The sequence below is a fragment of the Rhyacophila brunnea genome, unplaced genomic scaffold (genome assembly GCF_057557595.1).
Source record: "Rhyacophila brunnea isolate RB1 unplaced genomic scaffold, BYU_Rbru_1.0 scaffold_6, whole genome shotgun sequence".
Taxonomy (NCBI): domain Eukaryota; kingdom Metazoa; phylum Arthropoda; class Insecta; order Trichoptera; family Rhyacophilidae; genus Rhyacophila; species Rhyacophila brunnea.
In genome coordinates, this window is record NW_028233276.1 from 19,417,881 (window position 1) to 19,437,645 (window position 19,765).

At 36.1% G+C, this 19,765-nt stretch overlaps 1 protein-coding gene across 9 annotated transcripts in view; it reads right to left on the minus strand.

The window, feature by feature from the left end:
* Positions 1 to 19,765, minus strand: part of Saf-B (Scaffold attachment factor B) — a 35,563-nt gene that overhangs the window by 14,186 nt on the left and 1,612 nt on the right. For all 9 annotated transcript variants that reach the window (XM_085956332.1, XM_085956328.1, XM_085956330.1 and 6 more), the window contains exons 2-10: positions 18,318 to 18,785; positions 17,411 to 17,438; positions 16,480 to 16,654; positions 14,402 to 14,439; positions 13,081 to 13,305; positions 12,479 to 12,651; positions 11,864 to 12,061; positions 10,927 to 11,004; positions 880 to 1,040 (exon numbers count right to left, since the gene is read on the minus strand). In XM_085956332.1, coding sequence (XP_085812458.1) covers positions 880 to 1,040; positions 10,927 to 11,004; positions 11,864 to 12,061; positions 12,479 to 12,651; positions 13,081 to 13,305; positions 14,402 to 14,439; positions 16,480 to 16,654; positions 17,411 to 17,438; positions 18,318 to 18,785 — 1,544 coding nt within the window. The remainder of the gene's footprint in view (positions 1 to 879; positions 1,041 to 10,926; positions 11,005 to 11,863; positions 12,062 to 12,478; positions 12,652 to 13,080; positions 13,306 to 14,401; positions 14,440 to 16,479; positions 16,655 to 17,410; positions 17,439 to 18,317; positions 18,786 to 19,765) is intronic.

The following is a 19,765-nucleotide window of genomic DNA, read 5'->3' on the forward strand; positions in this document are numbered from 1 at the left end:
TCAATAAAACTTACACTAATTAACAATAATTCATAAGTCACCAATAAAAGCTATTATTTTCAATAATTTTTATGGCATTTTTAAGTGTTTTTAACAAGAGTAAAATAAAATTAGTCAGTGATTAATTGTCTTCATCGGCGCACTTGTTTTGAAGTCAAGTGCTTTGTCATCGAAAATGGCTACAGAGTTTATCCGAACAAAGCAATACAGTAGTTTTGTTAAAGTAAACACAGCTAAATTCAACACTCTATTATGTGTTTTAGTGTGGCACTTGGATCCTTATGTATCTAGGCATGATAACAGTTGTAGCCACAATTTTTAACTGCCGTATTTATTATAATACAGCGAAGAATAACATTTCGAAAAACCTACCGCGGACAGCACATCTTTTGTATGGAAACTTAACGCGCCGATCGGGTTAATCGTGCCCATTTTTTGAATAATAAAATGCCAAATTCTTGTCAAATTTGGGATCACAAAGATTATAAAATATAATTTTTTATCATAAATATGTCACTATATAATGTTAACATTAATTTTACTAATGGTTTTGTAAATACGTTTAAAAATTAGTACTAAAAAATCTTAACACCACTGCACATGGACGGACTGAAATATGACTATATTCTAAACCATTAGAGCGAGAGGTTTAAAAGAATACTATTTTATGTAATAAAAATACTTTATGCAGTCATCAAATGTTTAAAATAAATACAAAGGATAATAAGGCATCAAAATTATATAAATAGATTATCTACAATGTTTAAGGAATGTCCAGGGTTATGCTCTGAAAATACCATAAAGCTCCATTTTGACCTACGCTGAGCATGTGGGCCCTTAATTATTTCAATAAATTAGTGTTCAGAAAGAGATGCACACCTTTCGATTCGAAGTTTTTCTCGTTCCAGCAAGATGCGATGTTTCTCCTCACGCTGCTTGCGCATGAGCTCCCGGAGAGATTCCTCAGATTGACGTCGACGCCGATCGTCAGAGCGCTCTCGGCGACTGCGCTCACGTGCGTGCTGCGCCTCACGCTCTTGCTGCACATATTATCAATCATATGTCATAATTAATATACTTTTGACTGCAAACAAAATTTTTGTTACAACAAAATGTTAGTAGTTATTGTCCGGCAACTTCATCTTGGCTACGTGGCAAAACTGTGAACTACAATCAGCTAATCGAACTTCCGGTTTCAAAAAAGGAACGCCCCCAAATTATTCATTACATTTTTGACAGTCGTATTGGATGCATCTATCAATTTACGTAATTTGAAGCTTTTTATATTTAAAAGATGTCTAAAACAATACGAAGTCATGTTCGAAAAATTATTAGTAAACTTTTGATTTATTGTGAAGAAGAAAAAGAGTCGCATTTAAAAGGCGAGCCTATATAATACCATATCACGGGTTGCTGTCATTGTCAGGTATGTCAAAATTCAGTGTTGTAATACTAGAAATATTTCCCCAAAAACTGGGAATTATGTTTGTATATTATATAGTTGTGTGTATTGTAATCTATTTTATTATTTTTTTTGACGTATAATAAATAAGTATAAATGATCATTTAAGTACACTGGCAGTGTAATAATAAATTGGCAAGAAGAATAATTTCAAGAATAAACATTATTGGCATTAAATCAATTATTACGGAGATGTCAAATTTACAAAAATGCTTAAAATTATCTAGATACTTATACATAGTGTATCATTAATTTACAAGAATATCCCAAGGACAGTTTCTAGAATCATTAAAGAAATGACTACAGCGAGTGCCTCCTCTTCAAAAATCGTAACGCCTGGAAAAAATAAGATTGCATTGGACAGTATAGACTTATGTACCATACATCAAAAAGTGCAGGAGTTTTATACTGTCCACAAACAAGTTCCGACGCTGCAAAACTTACTGGTTTCCTTAGGAGAGTGCATGGATTTTCAAGGAAGTAAAGAATTTTTACGGCGACGGTTACATAAGTTAGGGGTTTAATTTTAAAAAAAGCCTTTCTAAAAGAAATAATTGATAGAAATAAACCACCACCAAAGTATTTATTCGACGAGCTGATTAAAGAAAAAGGCTCAACAGTAGTTCGTCTACCACCATACCCCTGTGATCTTTACCCAATAGAATTTATCTGGTCACTTGTGAAAAGAAGAATTGCAAGTAATAATGTTGATTGCCGAACAGCTGACACGCAAAGGCTAACAGAAGATGCTTTTGGAACGATAACACCGGACGATTGGAAAAAACAATGTGAACACACAATACATTTGGAAGAGGATTATATGGTAAAAGATAGATGTTGTGAGACTATGAGTTTAGTTTTTAGTGTCGATTTTGACAGCAGTAGTGAAAGTAAATTAGTATCGAGTTATGATGAAACCAATATGTCTGGTGTAGAATACCTCACATGATGATTGATTTAATCAATTTTTAATGTCGTGTCCTTGGAAATGTACTTTTAAAAGTTGTGTTGATGACCTTATGACGTTATCAATTATTTTAATCTTATTTGTATTTACGGTTAGTTAATTAATTGTCCTTGTATTTTTACCGATAAGTAGGTACATATTGTTTTAAAATTTATAATGTTAGGTGGATATAATTTAATTTATACTTAGAAAATTATTTTCACAGTAGGTATGTGTTTCGACAACAATTTTACTAAAAATACGTTATAAAAGACATCATTTGTAAATTATAAAAAAATGTGATTGGGTCATCAAAATCATATTGAATATGTTATATCTTTCACTTCTACTTATTTAGTCATAATTTGTGTTCTCCTAATTATTTAATTAATAAATACCTGCAGCAATATTATCAGTTAATGTGGGTTCAATGATATATTTCCTTCCAAATTCAATAATTACGCTGTATTAATTATCCTAATATAATAGTAATAATTAAGAGGTGAAATTATTTAAAATAATTTTTCTATTGATACTTATCGAACAATAATTGGACTCCTAAATTAATTACTTACTGAGAACTTACTGATTGATATAAATTAAAAACCTAATTTCGCGGGATTTGTTTTCTCAAAAAATGACAACACTGAGAAATATTCTATCCGCGACAAGTGCGACTTCCTGTTGTTGCCTAAATAATGTTGTCGTACAGTAGTAGACGTTAGCTGCATGTAATTTAACGTGCTGATGCATATCATCGTAATGATCAGCGGCGGCTCCTCTAACACCATGCATGTGCGCTGCACTGCTTTTTTCTAAACATCACTCAATGTGCAACAATGCTATTCATAAGTCATCACTCACTGAATAGTCATCGAAATCGTGCGCTCGTGGTGAACGCACTAATATCGATCTTAGTTTGCCATTTATATTGCATTGTGTAATAACAGTTCAACCTGACGCGTGAAAGTCATAAACATGTCATAAAAACACAAGATTTAATTGCTACTTGGTACGCCGTACTGTCGACACAGAAAAAAAAACAGTAGGAATACGCGGAAAAATGTAGTAACTGAGATTTAGCAGGATTGATAAAAAATAGATTTTTTTTATTTAAATCTCATATAAATTCATTGGAAATAGGCTGATATTGAATACAAATTGATTATCAATATAAATATTATGGTTACGATCCTTAAATCGTTCTATATTTGCAAATATTTGAATATAATTTATAAAAAAATAATATCTGAGTTATCATGTTCTTTTAGCAAGTGAGTAAATTATTATAACATGATATCATATGTTTAACAATACCCGACTCGCGCTAAGTTTTATTGCCGACGCAATTTTTTAGACTTTATTTTATTTTGTGGACGAAGGGCTTTGTCGTCAATAATTCAATATTCTGTGTCGAAAAATACGTAAGTATTCAAAACAAACGATAGTTATATATATTTTTTTTATATTGTCTTGAAAAATTATTGCAGTTCACTGTTCAGTTAAGTTTCTGGTGCCGCGATCTAAAGTCCCCACAAACGAGGTGGAATTTTAACATTAAAACTGTTTACATAATATGAATACGTGTATTAATTAAGGCTCTAAGTACCAAAAAGTAGTATTGCCTGTAGTTACAAAATACCGAGTCATTGCAGTAAAATTTCATGAAGCCCTTTTGAAAAATGTGGTTTTACAGTGTGAAGCAATCACGGCAGCTTCTATAATTTTAGGTATTAAGAACTCGCAAGTGTCAACACACCATCGTCAGCCATTTTATATTGAATGAGGTTGACCACTGTAGTGCTATTTACACCATTATAAATAAAACAGGCCAACGGACTTACAACGTCGACAGGTTTAAATATTTTGCTGTATTTTTTTGACTTGCTTGAGGCACTTAGACCATAGTTGAAGTTATTGGCGTTAGTATGTAGAACACTTTTCTATAAAAATGTCAGTTTTTTTGTTTTTGGTACTTAGCGCCTTAATTAATACACGTATTCATATATTAACCTGTTCTCTGCCAAGAGGTATTTGTATGGCCATATACGGAGGGCCGCGATTTTCTTTGAAAAAATAAACCTTAGTAAATATACTTTTTTTGGCTTTATAATAATACTATATCATATAGACTTACCAAATTAATACACGATGTGTCCATTTACGCCGTTATTTATCCAAATAAATCACAATTAATGTTTCACAAAACGTCAGGGTTGTCACAACACTTACAGAGTAAAGATGAGAACGTGATAATGTATGAGAAGTAATTCTACAATGTGCTACTTTAGTCTTAAAACCAAATAAAAATATAACGAATTCAAAAAAAAATTAATAGTCTTCTACCGTGTGGTATGTCTCAAAACAAGGTTCAACGCAGAGAGCCACTTTGCACTGTTTACACTCATACCTTGATTCTCTTCGAAGTTTCCTGGATAAACACACCACACATCTTGCCATTGTTTTGACTTTTTTAGCACTTGGAGGTGATTTTGCCATAAAATGCCTCTCTGTGAGACGCGATGGCAATTCTGAATGTCTTTTCCTAACTGAAGATTTGGAAGGCACAACACGTTTGTATTCGTTAATTAATTGTCGAATGACCTCTAATTGAAATTGTGCCAACGGTACACGTTTTCCAGTTTTTTGACAAAACAGTATATGGCTGTTCAACAGTGAGAGGTCGATTAGATGGAAGAACATTTTTTTGTACCACCTCATTGTTTTGCGCGTCGAGTGTACACTTGACAAAACCATGTCTGATTTGTCAACTGCACCCATATTTTTATTGTAATCTTGGACACATTCCGGTTTTATTATCGGTTCATTCCGATACGTTCTTTTGCCTGTGTCGGTGAGCTGGGCAGGATGAAAAGTCGTCAGCATGGACACTTCCCTTTTATCTTTCCAGATTTGTGCCGAAATAGTGTCTGTGTGGTAAGCTTTCATTTCTCCTTTTTTCAATTTCTCCGTATGCTTTGGCAATCCCTTTCGGTTTCTCCTTACAGTGCCGCAAGCATTCGTTTTCCGGTCATGTAGTTTTTGGAACAAAATTGGGCTAGTATACCAATTGTCTACGTACAGGGTATGTCCCCTGTCCAAATATGGTTCCATGAGAGTCAAGACTACACTTCCTGAAATACCCATGTGCATGTGTGTTACATATTCGGTGGTTTTTCCAGTGTACACAATAAAATTCAGTACATATCCGGTGGCACAGTCACATATCACAAAAAATTTAATGCCAAAACGGCTTGCTTTTGATGGGATATACTGGCGAAATGACAAATTGCCTTTGAAAAGTAGCAAACTTTCATCGATGCACACATTCATGTAAGGATACATGCACTCCGCAAACTTTTTTTTGAAATAGTCCACTAGGAATCTAATTTTGAAAATCTTGTCCCCACTTATTTGTTGCGTATTGTCACAAAAGTGGAGCATGCGAAGAATGATTTGAAATCTATTGCGGGGCATCGTATCTGAGTAAATCGGAGAAAATAGTAAAATATCTGTAGACCAGTGATCTTGTATTTTATTTCTCGAATTACAGGCCATCAAAAGACATATTGCCAAAAAGAGGTACAATTCTCCTACTGTTACGTCTACCCATTGTTTCAATCTCCAACTCAACTCATTGCAGTGATTTTTGACGTATTGGTATTGTTTATTGGTTTCCATGGCAACGAAATTCATAAGCGTGCTGGTTATGAACAGCTTGAAAAACTCCGATTCTCTGCTATCAACATTTTCTATGTCCGCTCCTGACCTCGAGCTATCAAATGAATTTATTTTGGGGACAAAATCATCGGTTTCCCATTCGAAAACTGGAACAGATTCGTCAGCCGGTACAGTTTCATCAATTTGTGCAGCTTCATATGCACTGGGATCTTGTTCCTCTTCATCCAAATCGACATCAAAATCACTATCATCCGATTCAACAGTTATGCCAACCCTGTACATCAAATCTTCGACCTGTTCGGCATTTTCTGATGAACTTTGTGTTCCTTCCATTTTGATTAGAAAGAAGATCAAAAGGTTTATATGTAAAAAAGTTCAAATATCCCAGAAACTTGACTTATTATAAAAAGATATAACACAAAAAGTCAAATAACTTAAACACTATGCGAATAAAATAAGTCCCGACACTAATATCTTATAAAATATACAATTACGACACACAACACAGATTACGAAGGTTTAAAAATTACAAAATCGTACCCGTAAATTACTGAAATGAATTATAAAGTGAAAATATTTCAGCCGCGAAACCGAATTAGGTACGTCAAATACGACTTTGAATATTCAACTGGCATATTTTCGAAGATGTGTCACTGCTATTGTATAGTTGTGTATATTCAGGAATCACAGTATTCCCCGTTTCTCGTATGCATAAGCGAACCATAATTTCGATTGCATCTACTATAAGTAAACGGGAATCCCGGCGAGTAATTTGATAAATATCCGATCCGTGGCACAACCCTACTAGCGACGCGTTTCGGTAACCAAAGAAAGGTTTGTTTAAAATTGATGTTTCGTTGATGATAATATAGAAAATTACAAATGTAAGTATTACACCATGATTCTAAGAGATGTCGCTGTATGGGCAATGCGATTGAATTATTCAAAACATTGCCTCGGCCGATATATTGCGTTTCAAGTGAAGCGTCTTTGCACGCGCATTTTGCATGGCTGGCCCTCTGTTCTCGGAATAGAAAAGCGTGCTAGGACGCTGGTGGCACTTATCCGGTTAAGAACCACTTAAGGAGTGTATGGAAGCAATATTAAACAGTGAAAATGATAGCAATACAATTAATCAAGCAGATATGCTTCTGCGGTATCTCACAGATGAACATTTCATGTTTTGGTTATAATTTTTTCGGCGGATAATGCCTCATTGTGACATTTTATTTAAACAATTGCAATCTCGAAACGACTCCGTATTGATAAAACGTTTTATTTGTGATTTTGAAGTGTCTGTTAATAATGTTAAAAGTTCCCTTGAAAGTTTATCCGAGCCTCCCAGTAAAAGAATAAAAATTAACAATATAGAAATGTGTAAAGATGTCTGTGATTTAATAGTAGTCCAAATGAAAGATAGGCTTGAATATAATAGACATTTGCTAGCGGCGAAACTTTTTTATTGTGAACATTTTGAAGGGTACACAGGGTTAATTTTCCTGAGAATGATTTTAAAATGACCCTGGAATCATATGACTTTTTGGATAAATTTAAACTTAAACACGAATTATCAGTTATTTACAATAGGGACGATTTTAGAAACGCGGATGGTGCTATAGCTATTTTACAATTGTTTTATAATAATAATTTAATGACATCATTTTCCCAATGTACTAAACTTTTAAAAATCATTTGTACAATTCCGATGACATCTGTGGAAAGTGAAAGGTGTTTTTCAACCCTTAACCCTTTCTAAGCGTTACGAATCGCGACTTAGTACAACAGTGCGCGTTGTGATTTCAAGCATCAATAAATCGTAATAAATGTCAGTCAAACATACACAAATAGAGTAGTAAAAAATCGGAGTCAAGTTCAAAAATGATTATGACAGAACCTAATATTTTATGTGACTCTAAAAATAAACATTCGTCGCCTAAATCTGGTAAGAAATCACGAACAAGACTTCTTCATTGAAAAAATGCCAGCTTACTCGAGCGGCGCCATGACACTTACGAAATGGTGCTGGACTAATGCGTCGATGACAGATTAACAAGTGTAAGAACAGTTCAGTATTCTTATAGTCTACCGGCTACCATTTCGACAAATATGTCATACAGATAATGAATAATAATATGGTTTATGACTTTTATGAGCATTTTTGTTGAGTGTGTTGAAAAAATATCAGTCATAAATAACTCATTTTTATAGCATCCAGGACATCTCAAACTGTGTAACTTTTGTTTGAACTCGCATACACATTGCAGCACTGCAGGCTGAGTATAAATAAATCATCCTTGAGAACTACTGGCTATTTGAGAGTGATGTACTTACCACCAGTGCCTAGTTTGTACCTACCATTGACCCCGAACTGAATGGAATCGAATGACACATAGTTTATATAACAAAATGGTTTATTTTTCGAATACCTATTACAATTCGTAAAATATTAAATTTCAAACACTTTTTGCACTTCTAAATGCTTTATAGTCACCACAATTTTATTTTCAAGTTCATTTGTTTTTTTTTTATTATATTACTTCAATAACCTGGTACTAGAATAGGTAATCTCTTATTTTATTATAATGACGTGATAGTGAGTAACTCGAGTTATTTTCGACTATAAACATAAGAAGAATTCTACAAACCCTTTTGAATAGTATTACGAAAAAAATAATTCTCAAGTGTCTGTCTCACACCAGCAGACGATGATTTGCCGCGCAGTGTATAAAAATTCAGTAGCGCGGGACCTGGTGTTTGCGTAATACGACAATTTCCACATTTATGCAGGAACGGGCGTCTGAGTGTTCGTGTCTTTTCTTTATAAATGGCTGATAACTAGGGTAAATAAATAATTTTTGTCTGTTTCACCTAATACTATAACCAGAAAATAGTATTTAAAAATGTTAATCAATGATAAACAAAGAGACATATTAAATCGCGGACTTCTAGGTATATTTAAATGACACCTGGTTCAAATTATTTTCCGAAACTATAAACTCGCGGATAATATACTGGCAGATAGGCGAATGAATGCAATCTCCAAAAGCATTCCTTTTGTAAAAATATTTTGTAAATTCACTTTGATCAATGTAACTTTCGAATATTCTATTTAACAGTTTACGCACCAAATAGTTTTTCAATCACTAAAAAACAATATAACTTATTATATCGCAAACTCATATCGTTACAAACACGTCAGTCAAATGTCTTCGGCGCACATGCACTAAGAAGCGATAAGACACTATATACGCGGCAAATTTGAATTGGCCCGATGACTGATATATTTTTATTCAAGACACGCTCCCGAAAAATATTTATTTAAATTAGATAGAACAAAAGTTTAGGCTATCCATTGACAGATGTCAAGAGAAGGATGATTTTTGAATAAATTAAATCAATATTCGAATTATTCGCGCCTGGCGGAAAGCAGTACTAGGCAAACGAAAATCGAAATGACTTTAGTCAGCTGACGCGCGGATGACTCGCGCGTATAGGCTGACTAAAGTCAGTTGCCGCGTTAGAAAGGTTAAGGTGACGCATCAGTGAAACGCCAAATAATTTTCAACTGTAGGCGCGACGAAATTTTGGACTCGCTGCCATTCAGTGAGAGAATGTCGAGCCAGAAACACGTCACTTTACAAACACCAGAAACGGCGACGGGTCAATTAATTCTAAAATCGTGTAAAGATGACTAAAATAGATACCCATTTACTTTAAAAAGAAAACATGTCAATGAATATATTATTATTGTTACTAATAGAACAATAAACAGAACATAAAATGGACGTATGTTGGATTTATATGACAAATAATATTTCGTTTGACAGGCGTCATTTGCACCCGCGACCCGCAATCCGCGCATCGCCTAGCAACGATCTTTTTAGACCGTGCCTCAACTAATGCATGGCCTTAAAAGAATTAAATCGTTTTTAAGAAATACCATGAACCAGGACAGACTTAATACTTTGGACGCGGAAGACGCACACGGTGCGTAATGACCAGGCGGCCGATCGATGTAATTAACGTGCATTTTAAAGGGGGCAATTAAAATCTCATTATCTATTCAGCAGCGAAAGCGTTAATTGTCTATCTGTGTTAAGCATCGGGAAAAAACTTTTACAATCAGTTCCAGACTTTAATGAGAAAGTGATTGAGGTGTTCGCTAAGCAGAAACAACGCCGAATTGATCTTCTTTTTAAATAAGGGAAGAAAGTTTTTAGTGCACCCCCTATGAAAGCAATTTTGGTAACCACTGGCCGCCACTGGTAATGATAAATAAAATTCATGTGCTTTGGTGGCCATTTTCTTCAGGTGATGACAAACTGAAACCTGCTCTAACCCTAAGATTTATTTTTCTTTCAAAAACCCATGTGTCCTTTATTTTTGATAAAATTTGGAAAACAGAAAACCAATACCCAAAATATACTGCGATATACATATTGTGATAAGGAATATCCTTAATTGGTTACTCATTTTTATGGTGCCATGAATGAATATGCCCTTATACACTGAGGGTGCCAGTGCCATGAAATGGGGAAGTTTGAAAACTACTTTCTATAGGTTAACACATTTAAAGTTCATATGCATTTATATAAGACAAGCATATCAATAGTCTAACATTGACACATTGTATAACCACTTTTGACAAATGTACATTTTCCATATCAAACTTTTCATATTTTTTTCTCTCTATATGCAAATCAAAATACCAAGGATTCTACCAGTAATATATTGAACTTTCTTTCGAATGGCATTCGCTAACCACATACGCCACGACCACATACATAACCACGTATGCATGACTATAAAAAATAAACGATATTGAAAAATAAGTAACCTTAATTTTTGAGAATGAAAGGAAGTCCTTGACAGGCGGTCGCCTGATAGGGCTACGGCCACGCCTCACACGATCTCTCTGTAAACAAATTTTCAACATATTTTAACAACATTCAACAAACACACACACATTCATTCGACGGATGATGTCTCAACTGAGACTGACTCATCTGCCATCTATTAAAATTCAGTCTAATTACAATGATTATGAAAACTATAAAATATAACATATTATAATTGTTTGTCATTTATAACATAAATAATATTGATCACTAGCCTCGATCATATTATTCTGCTGCAATAATCGATCGCCGATGAGATAAATAATTGGTCGGGCGGTCCAGCAAGTATTTTCCAAGAGAGTGCATCACTACAACTCTCAAGTGGAGTTTATTTCTGGAAATGCCCTTTGGTATTTGGCACGGCTGCTCTCAGTAAAAAAACAAAACAAAATGTAGTAGTAGATCCAATCTAAAACATATTTTTCACCAACTGAGCAACTGAACACTCTGAGAGCAACATTTATCTTCAGTTCTACAATATCACCACCAGTTTTACAAATTTCCTGTCAGATGAAGACCTCTCATAACTCAACCTTCTAAAAACATGCACAATTTATTAAATTAAATGTGAGGTTTATTTTGTGTACCGAATCAAAGGACTGCTGGAAAGTGACAAGTTGATTTCATATGAGGCTTTGAGAGCAAGTCTTGTGGTACAATGTTATTGGTTTTCATTGTTTTATCAACATACATGAGCCGTTAATAGTACTGTAATAAAAATGTCTTCCATTGCTTTCCCCCATATTCTTGTTCGTGTTCAAAGACATACTTTGTTAACACCGGGTGATGCTGAATGTGTTTTGAAGCTGAAGGCTTTTGTAGCAAATAATTCTGTGAATGGGCTTATACAGTGCATTGAGTCTTAGCAGTACTCACAATTTTGCGTTGTTCCTCAGTTCCTTTAGAGCGGAAGTGTTGTCGGAGACCTTCTTCATCAACAGCGCCTTCGGCGTCCACAACCTTAGTTCCTTCGGCTCCTTTCTCTGCTGATTCTTCAGTTTCCTTGGTCTCCTTGGCCTCCTTGGCCACCTTGGCGCCCAAACCTGCTTTATCCTTGTTAGGAGAAGCCTTTTTCTAAAAAATATTTCAGCATTCAAAAATCTGATGAATTATTTTCATATCCAAACAATATTGTTTAGACCAGGGGTTGCAAACTTTTTCATCAAAATTTTGAAATCAAAAATATTTGGCTTTTGTAAATAATTTGTTTTTAAAAAACATAAGGCATAAAAATTAAAAATTATTTAATTGTGTAAACTTATATTTTTAACTAAATATACACATTATTATTACTCCTCTTATTAATATACTAAAAAATAATAAACTAAATCCTGCAATCTGGATATTTAATTTTAAATGTAATTTTAATATTCGATAATATGAAGAATAAAAAATAATACAGATTAAACATAAATCTCGCAGGTCACATCAAAAAGTCACGCAGGGCACACTTTGTGAAAAACCCCTGATTTAGACGGTATCAAAACAAACCTCTTTTCCGTCGGCGAGTAAAGTGTCACCCTTGGGTTTTTCAGGGAGCGGTCGGCGAGCTCTGTCGGGCTGTCTGCCGCTATTGTTCCACTGAGGGCGAGAGCCTCCCGAGAGAGGGGCGCCTCCTAACTCCGATTTCGCCTTCTCTATCGAAATCATACGCCCGTGGAGTTCTGTGAAATTTAATTTTATTAGTTACATATTTTCTATTTCACCCATTGCTTCCTTTTATAGTCTGTCATCTTGAATCGAACAGACAGATCAGATCAGAACAGATCAAATATGAGAAAGTCAAATGAGAATTTGTAAATCTTTCTATAGGTCCGCTCGTCACATTCACAAAACCTCTAGGCCTATTTTCAACTACCTACCACCTAGCCACCAACCGACTCCACCGGACGTATAGACAGCTCTTGTAATTCACGATCCCAGTATGTATAACTACTATGTACGGCTTCTAATATTTCCTTTTCTTCAAGGAAATAATGATATTATTCAGCATATCGACAGATCATGGAGAAAACAGTTAATAATGATTTTTACAAAACAGTTAATTCCGGATTAAAAAAAAGTAAGAAAAATAATATAGATATAGCAGACACCTGTCCTGTGGAGATGCTTGAGGCACAATTCCGCATCCTGGCCGCTCGCCATGGTGACGTAGCCATAGCACCGAGACCCCGGCGTCCTGGCATTGGTGACCACTTTTGCCCCGATCACCTTTCCGTGTCGAGAGCACAGATGCTTCAAATCTCTGGCCCTTGTAATTCCAGATAATCCGCTCACCCAAAGGTTGCGACTTGAACCGCCAGAAGATTTCTTGGCATCTGAAATAGTAATGATGATGGATTAAATATATCATTAGAAAATCCGAATATTGTAAAAACTTATGCCTCAATTTGTTTGATACTTTAAATTATGAATTTAAAAAAAAAACAAAAACTAGTGGTTTCATTTTTGGATTTGCATAGAGGTTTCAAGTGTACACAGTTTTTGACAAATCCGTGAGGCAACCAGAGCCATTTATCAGTCTACCTAGGTGAGGGATGGCGAACCTTTTTACGAACGCGTGCCAAAATTTCTCAAATAATATTAAGCAGATTTTCAAATAATAAACAGTTTTTCATGGCAAAAAAAGTTTTTAAAAGTTTTATAGAAAAATAGTTTTTTAGAATTCCATTAAAAAAGTTTAAAAATTACAATTGAGTTCTTGATATTCTATCTTTCATCGTATTTCCAAGCATTTATTTCGAAGCATTTGAAACACTCTTCTTTCATATTATATTCTCCATCACTGGACGGTTTTCCATTTTATAGATTATGTTTGAGTCAAAATAACAAGCAGTTATTATATTTGAATGACTGCCGATAATTAATTTCATAAGGTTTGTTGATTGAATATTTTTATTTTTAATTGCCCGATCCTAAGGACCGACCTATACAATTATTATATATTTACATAAAACGTAATGATTATCTTGAAAAGGATTTGCCTGCTATTTTTTATACAATGCATGAATTTCGTCATTTCCCTTTGCGCATCGATTGGTAAATATAATATGAAAGCCCGAAGAAAATATAAGTAAGTAGGTATATATTTATTTGTAAAACTTTTTTATAAAAAAAAACACTTTAAATAGGTATAATAATATATAAAATAGTAATTTCTTTTCTTTTCAAAATGAACATTCGCGTGCCACCGAGTGCCATAGGTTCGCCATCCCTGACCTAGGTGGTATGCTGTCTATGAGGTATCACTATCGTTAATATCGCTAAGGAGCAGGTGAGTCACACTTTAAAGTGACAACAAAACAATTTTTGCACGCGTCTCGGTCGACGTCAATAAAAAAATTATAAACCTCATCAACAAAGTTTTGCGATTGTCAATTAATTTCATAATTATGTTGAAAAGTTAATACCAACCTTTATCGTCTTGTCCCTTTTCCGCATCTGGCAATGCACTGAAAATATGATAATAAATATTACGAAATGCGTATTTCACAAAATTTTAAGAAAATAAATCTAGACTCGGTTTACTCAATATTTCGAATTTTACTTAATTTATTTTCAATACAATCAAATGAGAGCAGAAAATTATATAGGTAATTAAAACATATTAAGCATTTAGAATTCAAATCGCAATAAAATAATAATATTATGAAAGTAAATCTTAATTTACAAAAGATATTTTGAATATTCAAGATTACAAGACAGTAAACCGATTTTTTTATTTGTGCAAAAAAAGCATTTTTTTAAATCAAATGCAAATACGATATTATATTTTCACTGACCATTTGTTATAAGACATCAATAATATATGTGTTTAAATCGACGATGTGCCAACAAAATGTAATAATTTAACATACAGCAATATTCTCCAGAGTGTATCAAAACAGGGTACCGTTTACAAACCATTACAGACCGGACGGAATAGCTGAGACATAATCTTTATACGGTGACAGGACATTCATGAGACCGGACAATTAGAACGAATAGTCGGTTTGGTTCACAACTTTACATTTAATATTGCAAATAACCAAAAATGTTATTCAATTAGCTTGTGCAGTATTACGGAAGGTGACACATTATTCATACAACCATCACAGGAAAGTTTCTTGGATTCAATATAATATTTATTCTCCGATATAACCACGACTTTTGATAAATTTCATTTCATCCGCCTTTCACTAAATAATACATTCAAAAACTAGATATAAATATTTATATATGTTTTACTAGTAACAATATTGACGTAGATACTAAATTGAAAGCAACGCAAAGTAACGCAAATTAAAAAAATACATATTTTAAACATCGAGACAGGGTTCGCTGCGTGATATTTGCCAGGGGCGTCAATCTCACCGGCCGCCGAGTGACAACTTCAATTTTGTAAATGATAGCTTCTCTGTCATTTTTGTTCTTCAGTTGCCACCATTGCATTTTTGCCGAATCCGGTCAATATCACAAAATGTTTTCATTTTCCTTCGGCGGATTACGGGTATGACTCGGACACGGAACTCAATATCGTCAGGCAGAAACAGGTGACTGTCGGGGTCAGTAAAATGAGGCATCAATCGGAGACGTGCGAGGGGAGTCCAATGAAGAATCGGGAACGGAACCTCCCGGAAGATGCGACGTCGGGAGACAGCTATAATTTCAATCGACGAATGTGCGGCGAATATTGACGATGGCAACAATAATATTCAGTCATGGGATACTACTCAAGTGATACATTTTTACTCCTTTCAAGATTTCTCAAATCACATTTCAAGTTTTAGACATCGGTCAAATAGACGGTCACGGATAAGGTTTAAATTGATCGGAAAAGAGATCCGCCCCCGACAAACATCACGTCTCGGGTCCCAGGGATTGCAAAGTCTCAAAAAATTTAGACGAACGAGGAGTGATCCTAGAAGTTCTGAGCGGTATCGTGAATTAATATCGGTCGATTCATAAACATAATTTCAAAATTTCTCGGCGCGGACTGTAACCTGCGGAACGACAGCAAAGTTTTGCACCGTTTCCATCTGTCGGCAACGAAGATCCCTCGATTTGACCGGCCCTCGGAATCCCTCCCCGTGGAATGTTGCAGCACTGCAGACCTCAGGCGGCGACAGGAAACTGGACGCCCTCTGACGGCAGATCTCTCTTTGCTCCCATTTGAGAAACAGGTACGGTGCAAAACCTTGCGCCGCACGCTACCCCGATTCCAGGAATCAAAAGCGAATATGTAAATGACCTGCACGGGAAATCGGCTGCTCCACGAAAGGATCTCTGCGAACATTTCCGGTTCTCTTCTGCGGTGTCGCGGCCGGCTTCCCCACACCGCTCGCCTCCGCTGATACGCTCGCTCTGCACCTGCGACAAAGCGGGCGCATCGACGGTCAGACGGGCAAGCGGCGTCAGGTGGCCGCCGCACCCTCTGAGGATGACCTTACCACTGTTGCACTTTCAACGGAGATTCCGGGGTCGATAGAAGATTGGCAGATGCCGACACCAACCTACTGCTTTTGGCGTCCTGGGACTTCTTGTCGGAAGCGTCGGCGGCATCGGAGGCGTTTTGAGACGTTTTGGAGGCATCGGCCGATGTGGCAGGCTCCTTCAGCTTGGCGGCCGCTTGACTGCCGCTCGGCTGCCGCTGGGCGCTTCCGGCAGCGGGCGACGCCTTGCTCTTATCTACATACAGATAAGCGGAGGGGTTGGCGAGAGGCGGGCAGGGGTCGTCCGTTCGCGCCCCGCCCCCTTGAGGGGGCGATTCGCGGGACGGTTCCTGTCTCTGCGGTCGTTTGAAGAGATATCTTCGCTAAAATGCTCGGAGAAAATGACCTGTAAAACTCGATTCAGATTATAAGATACGGGCGTCCCGGGCGGTGGAGAGTACATCTAAGTTAGAATGCTGAACGGTCCACTAAAGGCACAGTAGGGTAATTATTTTTAATTTCGATTTAATCCCGGTTGGTCGCGAATCGTGTTCACTTTCCAAGGTTCGTGATGCAGAAAAAAATGCACTTTCTGAGTCTCGACTACTGTCCCTAGGGATGCAGATCAATTTGCTATGGCTGATAAAGTCACTTTCGCTGAAAACCTTTTAGTATTCTGAATCCCAATATCGGATAAATTGTCATATACACTCGATCCGGTAGAATGTGGACGGTTTCTTCTTGCTGCAGCCTGTTTCATCAAAAAGTAATGAAGCGCTGCTGTCTGCTGCCTGTGTCACTGCTAACATGCCAACCTCAGCTGCGAGTCGACTCACTTTAGTTTCACTTTTCCGCCCACTCATTCGAAATGTTACACAACAGTTCACTTTTCAGTCATTCTTAAACGGTTTAAATTTATTTTAGACCGCACCTTTAGTAACCGTTAATATGATATAAGACAGATCTACTTAAATACTGACAATGCTAATATGGGAAATGGAAAAATGTATACCTTTCTGCACCTTGACTCCACGTTCACCCTGAAATAAGAAGAAGAAAATCATGTAAAGAATGAAGATAAGATTGGTTATGTCAAAATTCCACAAATAAAATGAACCTATACCACACAAAAACTGAACCCTCTCGTAAATGACCCCACCCCGCTTATAATAGACATCTGTTTATCAGCGTATGCTCATACAAATTTAGTTCATTTGGTTCATTCATACAGATGAATTTATATGAATGGGGTTGAAAAATTATTGTAACAAAAGTCTACTGTTTTCCTATACTGCTAACGTGTCTACAATTATCACCTTAAATATTATCATATACAAATATAATATTCTCTGTATTGAAAATGAATATTTCCTACATTCTACATTACAATAAGCGTGCATTATTTTGAGTTATTCTGAGACCACTTTAAACACAATGGCTACGGGGACTTTTAATTGATTTTGTAATTAATGTGTTATTTGCATTTGAAAAGCAATTAGGAAAAACACAAATTTGTGTGGCCCGTAACTTTAACATTTGAATACCGTCGAGTAGAAAGGTGCTATGTGCCAAAAATCAAAAGTGTGGGAAATTAAGAAAAACATATTATTTGTTAAAAACATTTATCCATTTTTAAAAAAGCAATATAATAATAATAGATAAGAAAAAAAACAATGAAAAATGAAATTAAAAATGGTGTACAACACGGGGCACTGCCATTTGTTGATCGATCATAAAATGTTTTCTATACTTCTGGAACCATAGCCCTTTTCCAATTTAACGCATGATAGTACTTGGCACCCATTCCACGTAAAATATGGTTTTTTGTATTTTTGGTACTTTGCACCTTTCACTGAACGGTATTCATTTGAGATTTTCCATGTAAGTCAAAAGTAGAAAAATAAAACAGCGAAACGTACCTCTTCATTGAGAAGTTCATCCTCGGCCAAATCCAAATGAATAGAGTCCTCGGTGTCTGTCCCATTGACGTCAGCGGGTTTTGCGGGGCACTCCACCTTCTGCACCTTGGGCTTGGGTTCGGCTGAGCTGTCGGTGGCCTCCCTCTTGCGGACCGGCTGTGCCGCTTCTTGAATCTCCTGTTTGGGCTTCTCTACGGTGACAGGTTTTGATTCTTCTTTTGGTTTCACGAGTTCCGGGAGGGCACTTTCCGTAGTATCCCCTGCGGCCTCTCTGTCCTGTTCCGAGTCTGGCTCATCATCCATGATCTCGTCTTTGACGACTAGATCGTCCACACTCATCTCGTCGCAGGCCTCGTCTTCTCCTTCCATAATACTTCCCGATCGAGATGTTTTCCTGGTTGGAACCTTTTTCTCGGGAGTCCCTTCCAACACGTAGTCTTCTGGATCCTTGCCTTCTTCTTTGATGGCCTGTAAGCGAGATCATCTTTATACATTCAATCTTTGCATAAGCGAGTGGAAAATTTGCATTATATTTGACAATAACAAAACAGGCACTTGACTATTATGGTACGCCCCAAATGCAGTGAGCATTCATTTTATCACTGTCGTACGATTATTGCAATGTAAGCCCAGTGTCACATTTAAAATTGTCTCGACTGGGATAAGTCATAAATCAAAACGAGCGCAACATGCAACTTTATTAGGTGCGTATAGGCAAGGCCGTGCAAGGACAGTGAGGTCACACACCAAGCTAAAATAAATGACGAAGTGTGACATTTCGGGATTATATCTGCGCTGCATGTCAGGCGAGAATAGTTGCATGTGACTCCAGCTGTTTTTGTTTCAAACTAAAAAGACACATTCCACCAATGTGCGGAGCTCCATTTGGCAACATGTTTTTGTGATTAACAACGACGTCACATCGACGTACACGTTGCAGACAAAACGAATTTAGATGTGCGAGCTGGCTAAGAGTCAATTTCGACGTTCATCTAAAAAACCAAATGTTTGAAATCTTCACCAATAAATTCCTAGTGATATGTTTCAAGATAGGAATGTAAAAAACATAGGTGCTAACAAAAAATTATTTCCGCAATCTATTCTACTCCTACACTTCTGGTTTTTCTGCGTATGCCCGGAGTGCCCACATTGTGGGAACCAAAGAAATTTGACTCTAGATAGAAGGAGTCTTATATTATGCAATCCGTATTAGGAATTTTTAAGGCAGTTTAATTATTATTGAATCAAACAATTATTGTATGTGTGGTTGTATTAGTAATCATTTCATGATTATTTTTTCCTCTATGGCACCCCAAAAAACAAAATGGCGGCTCGCATTCAGTTTTGAAGTCTGTTTACATAACCTATGTACACATTTATCGGTGATTTATGTGATTATTAATTTTTAAAAATGGTCAATGTATTGCTTATAGCTGCCTACTAATATT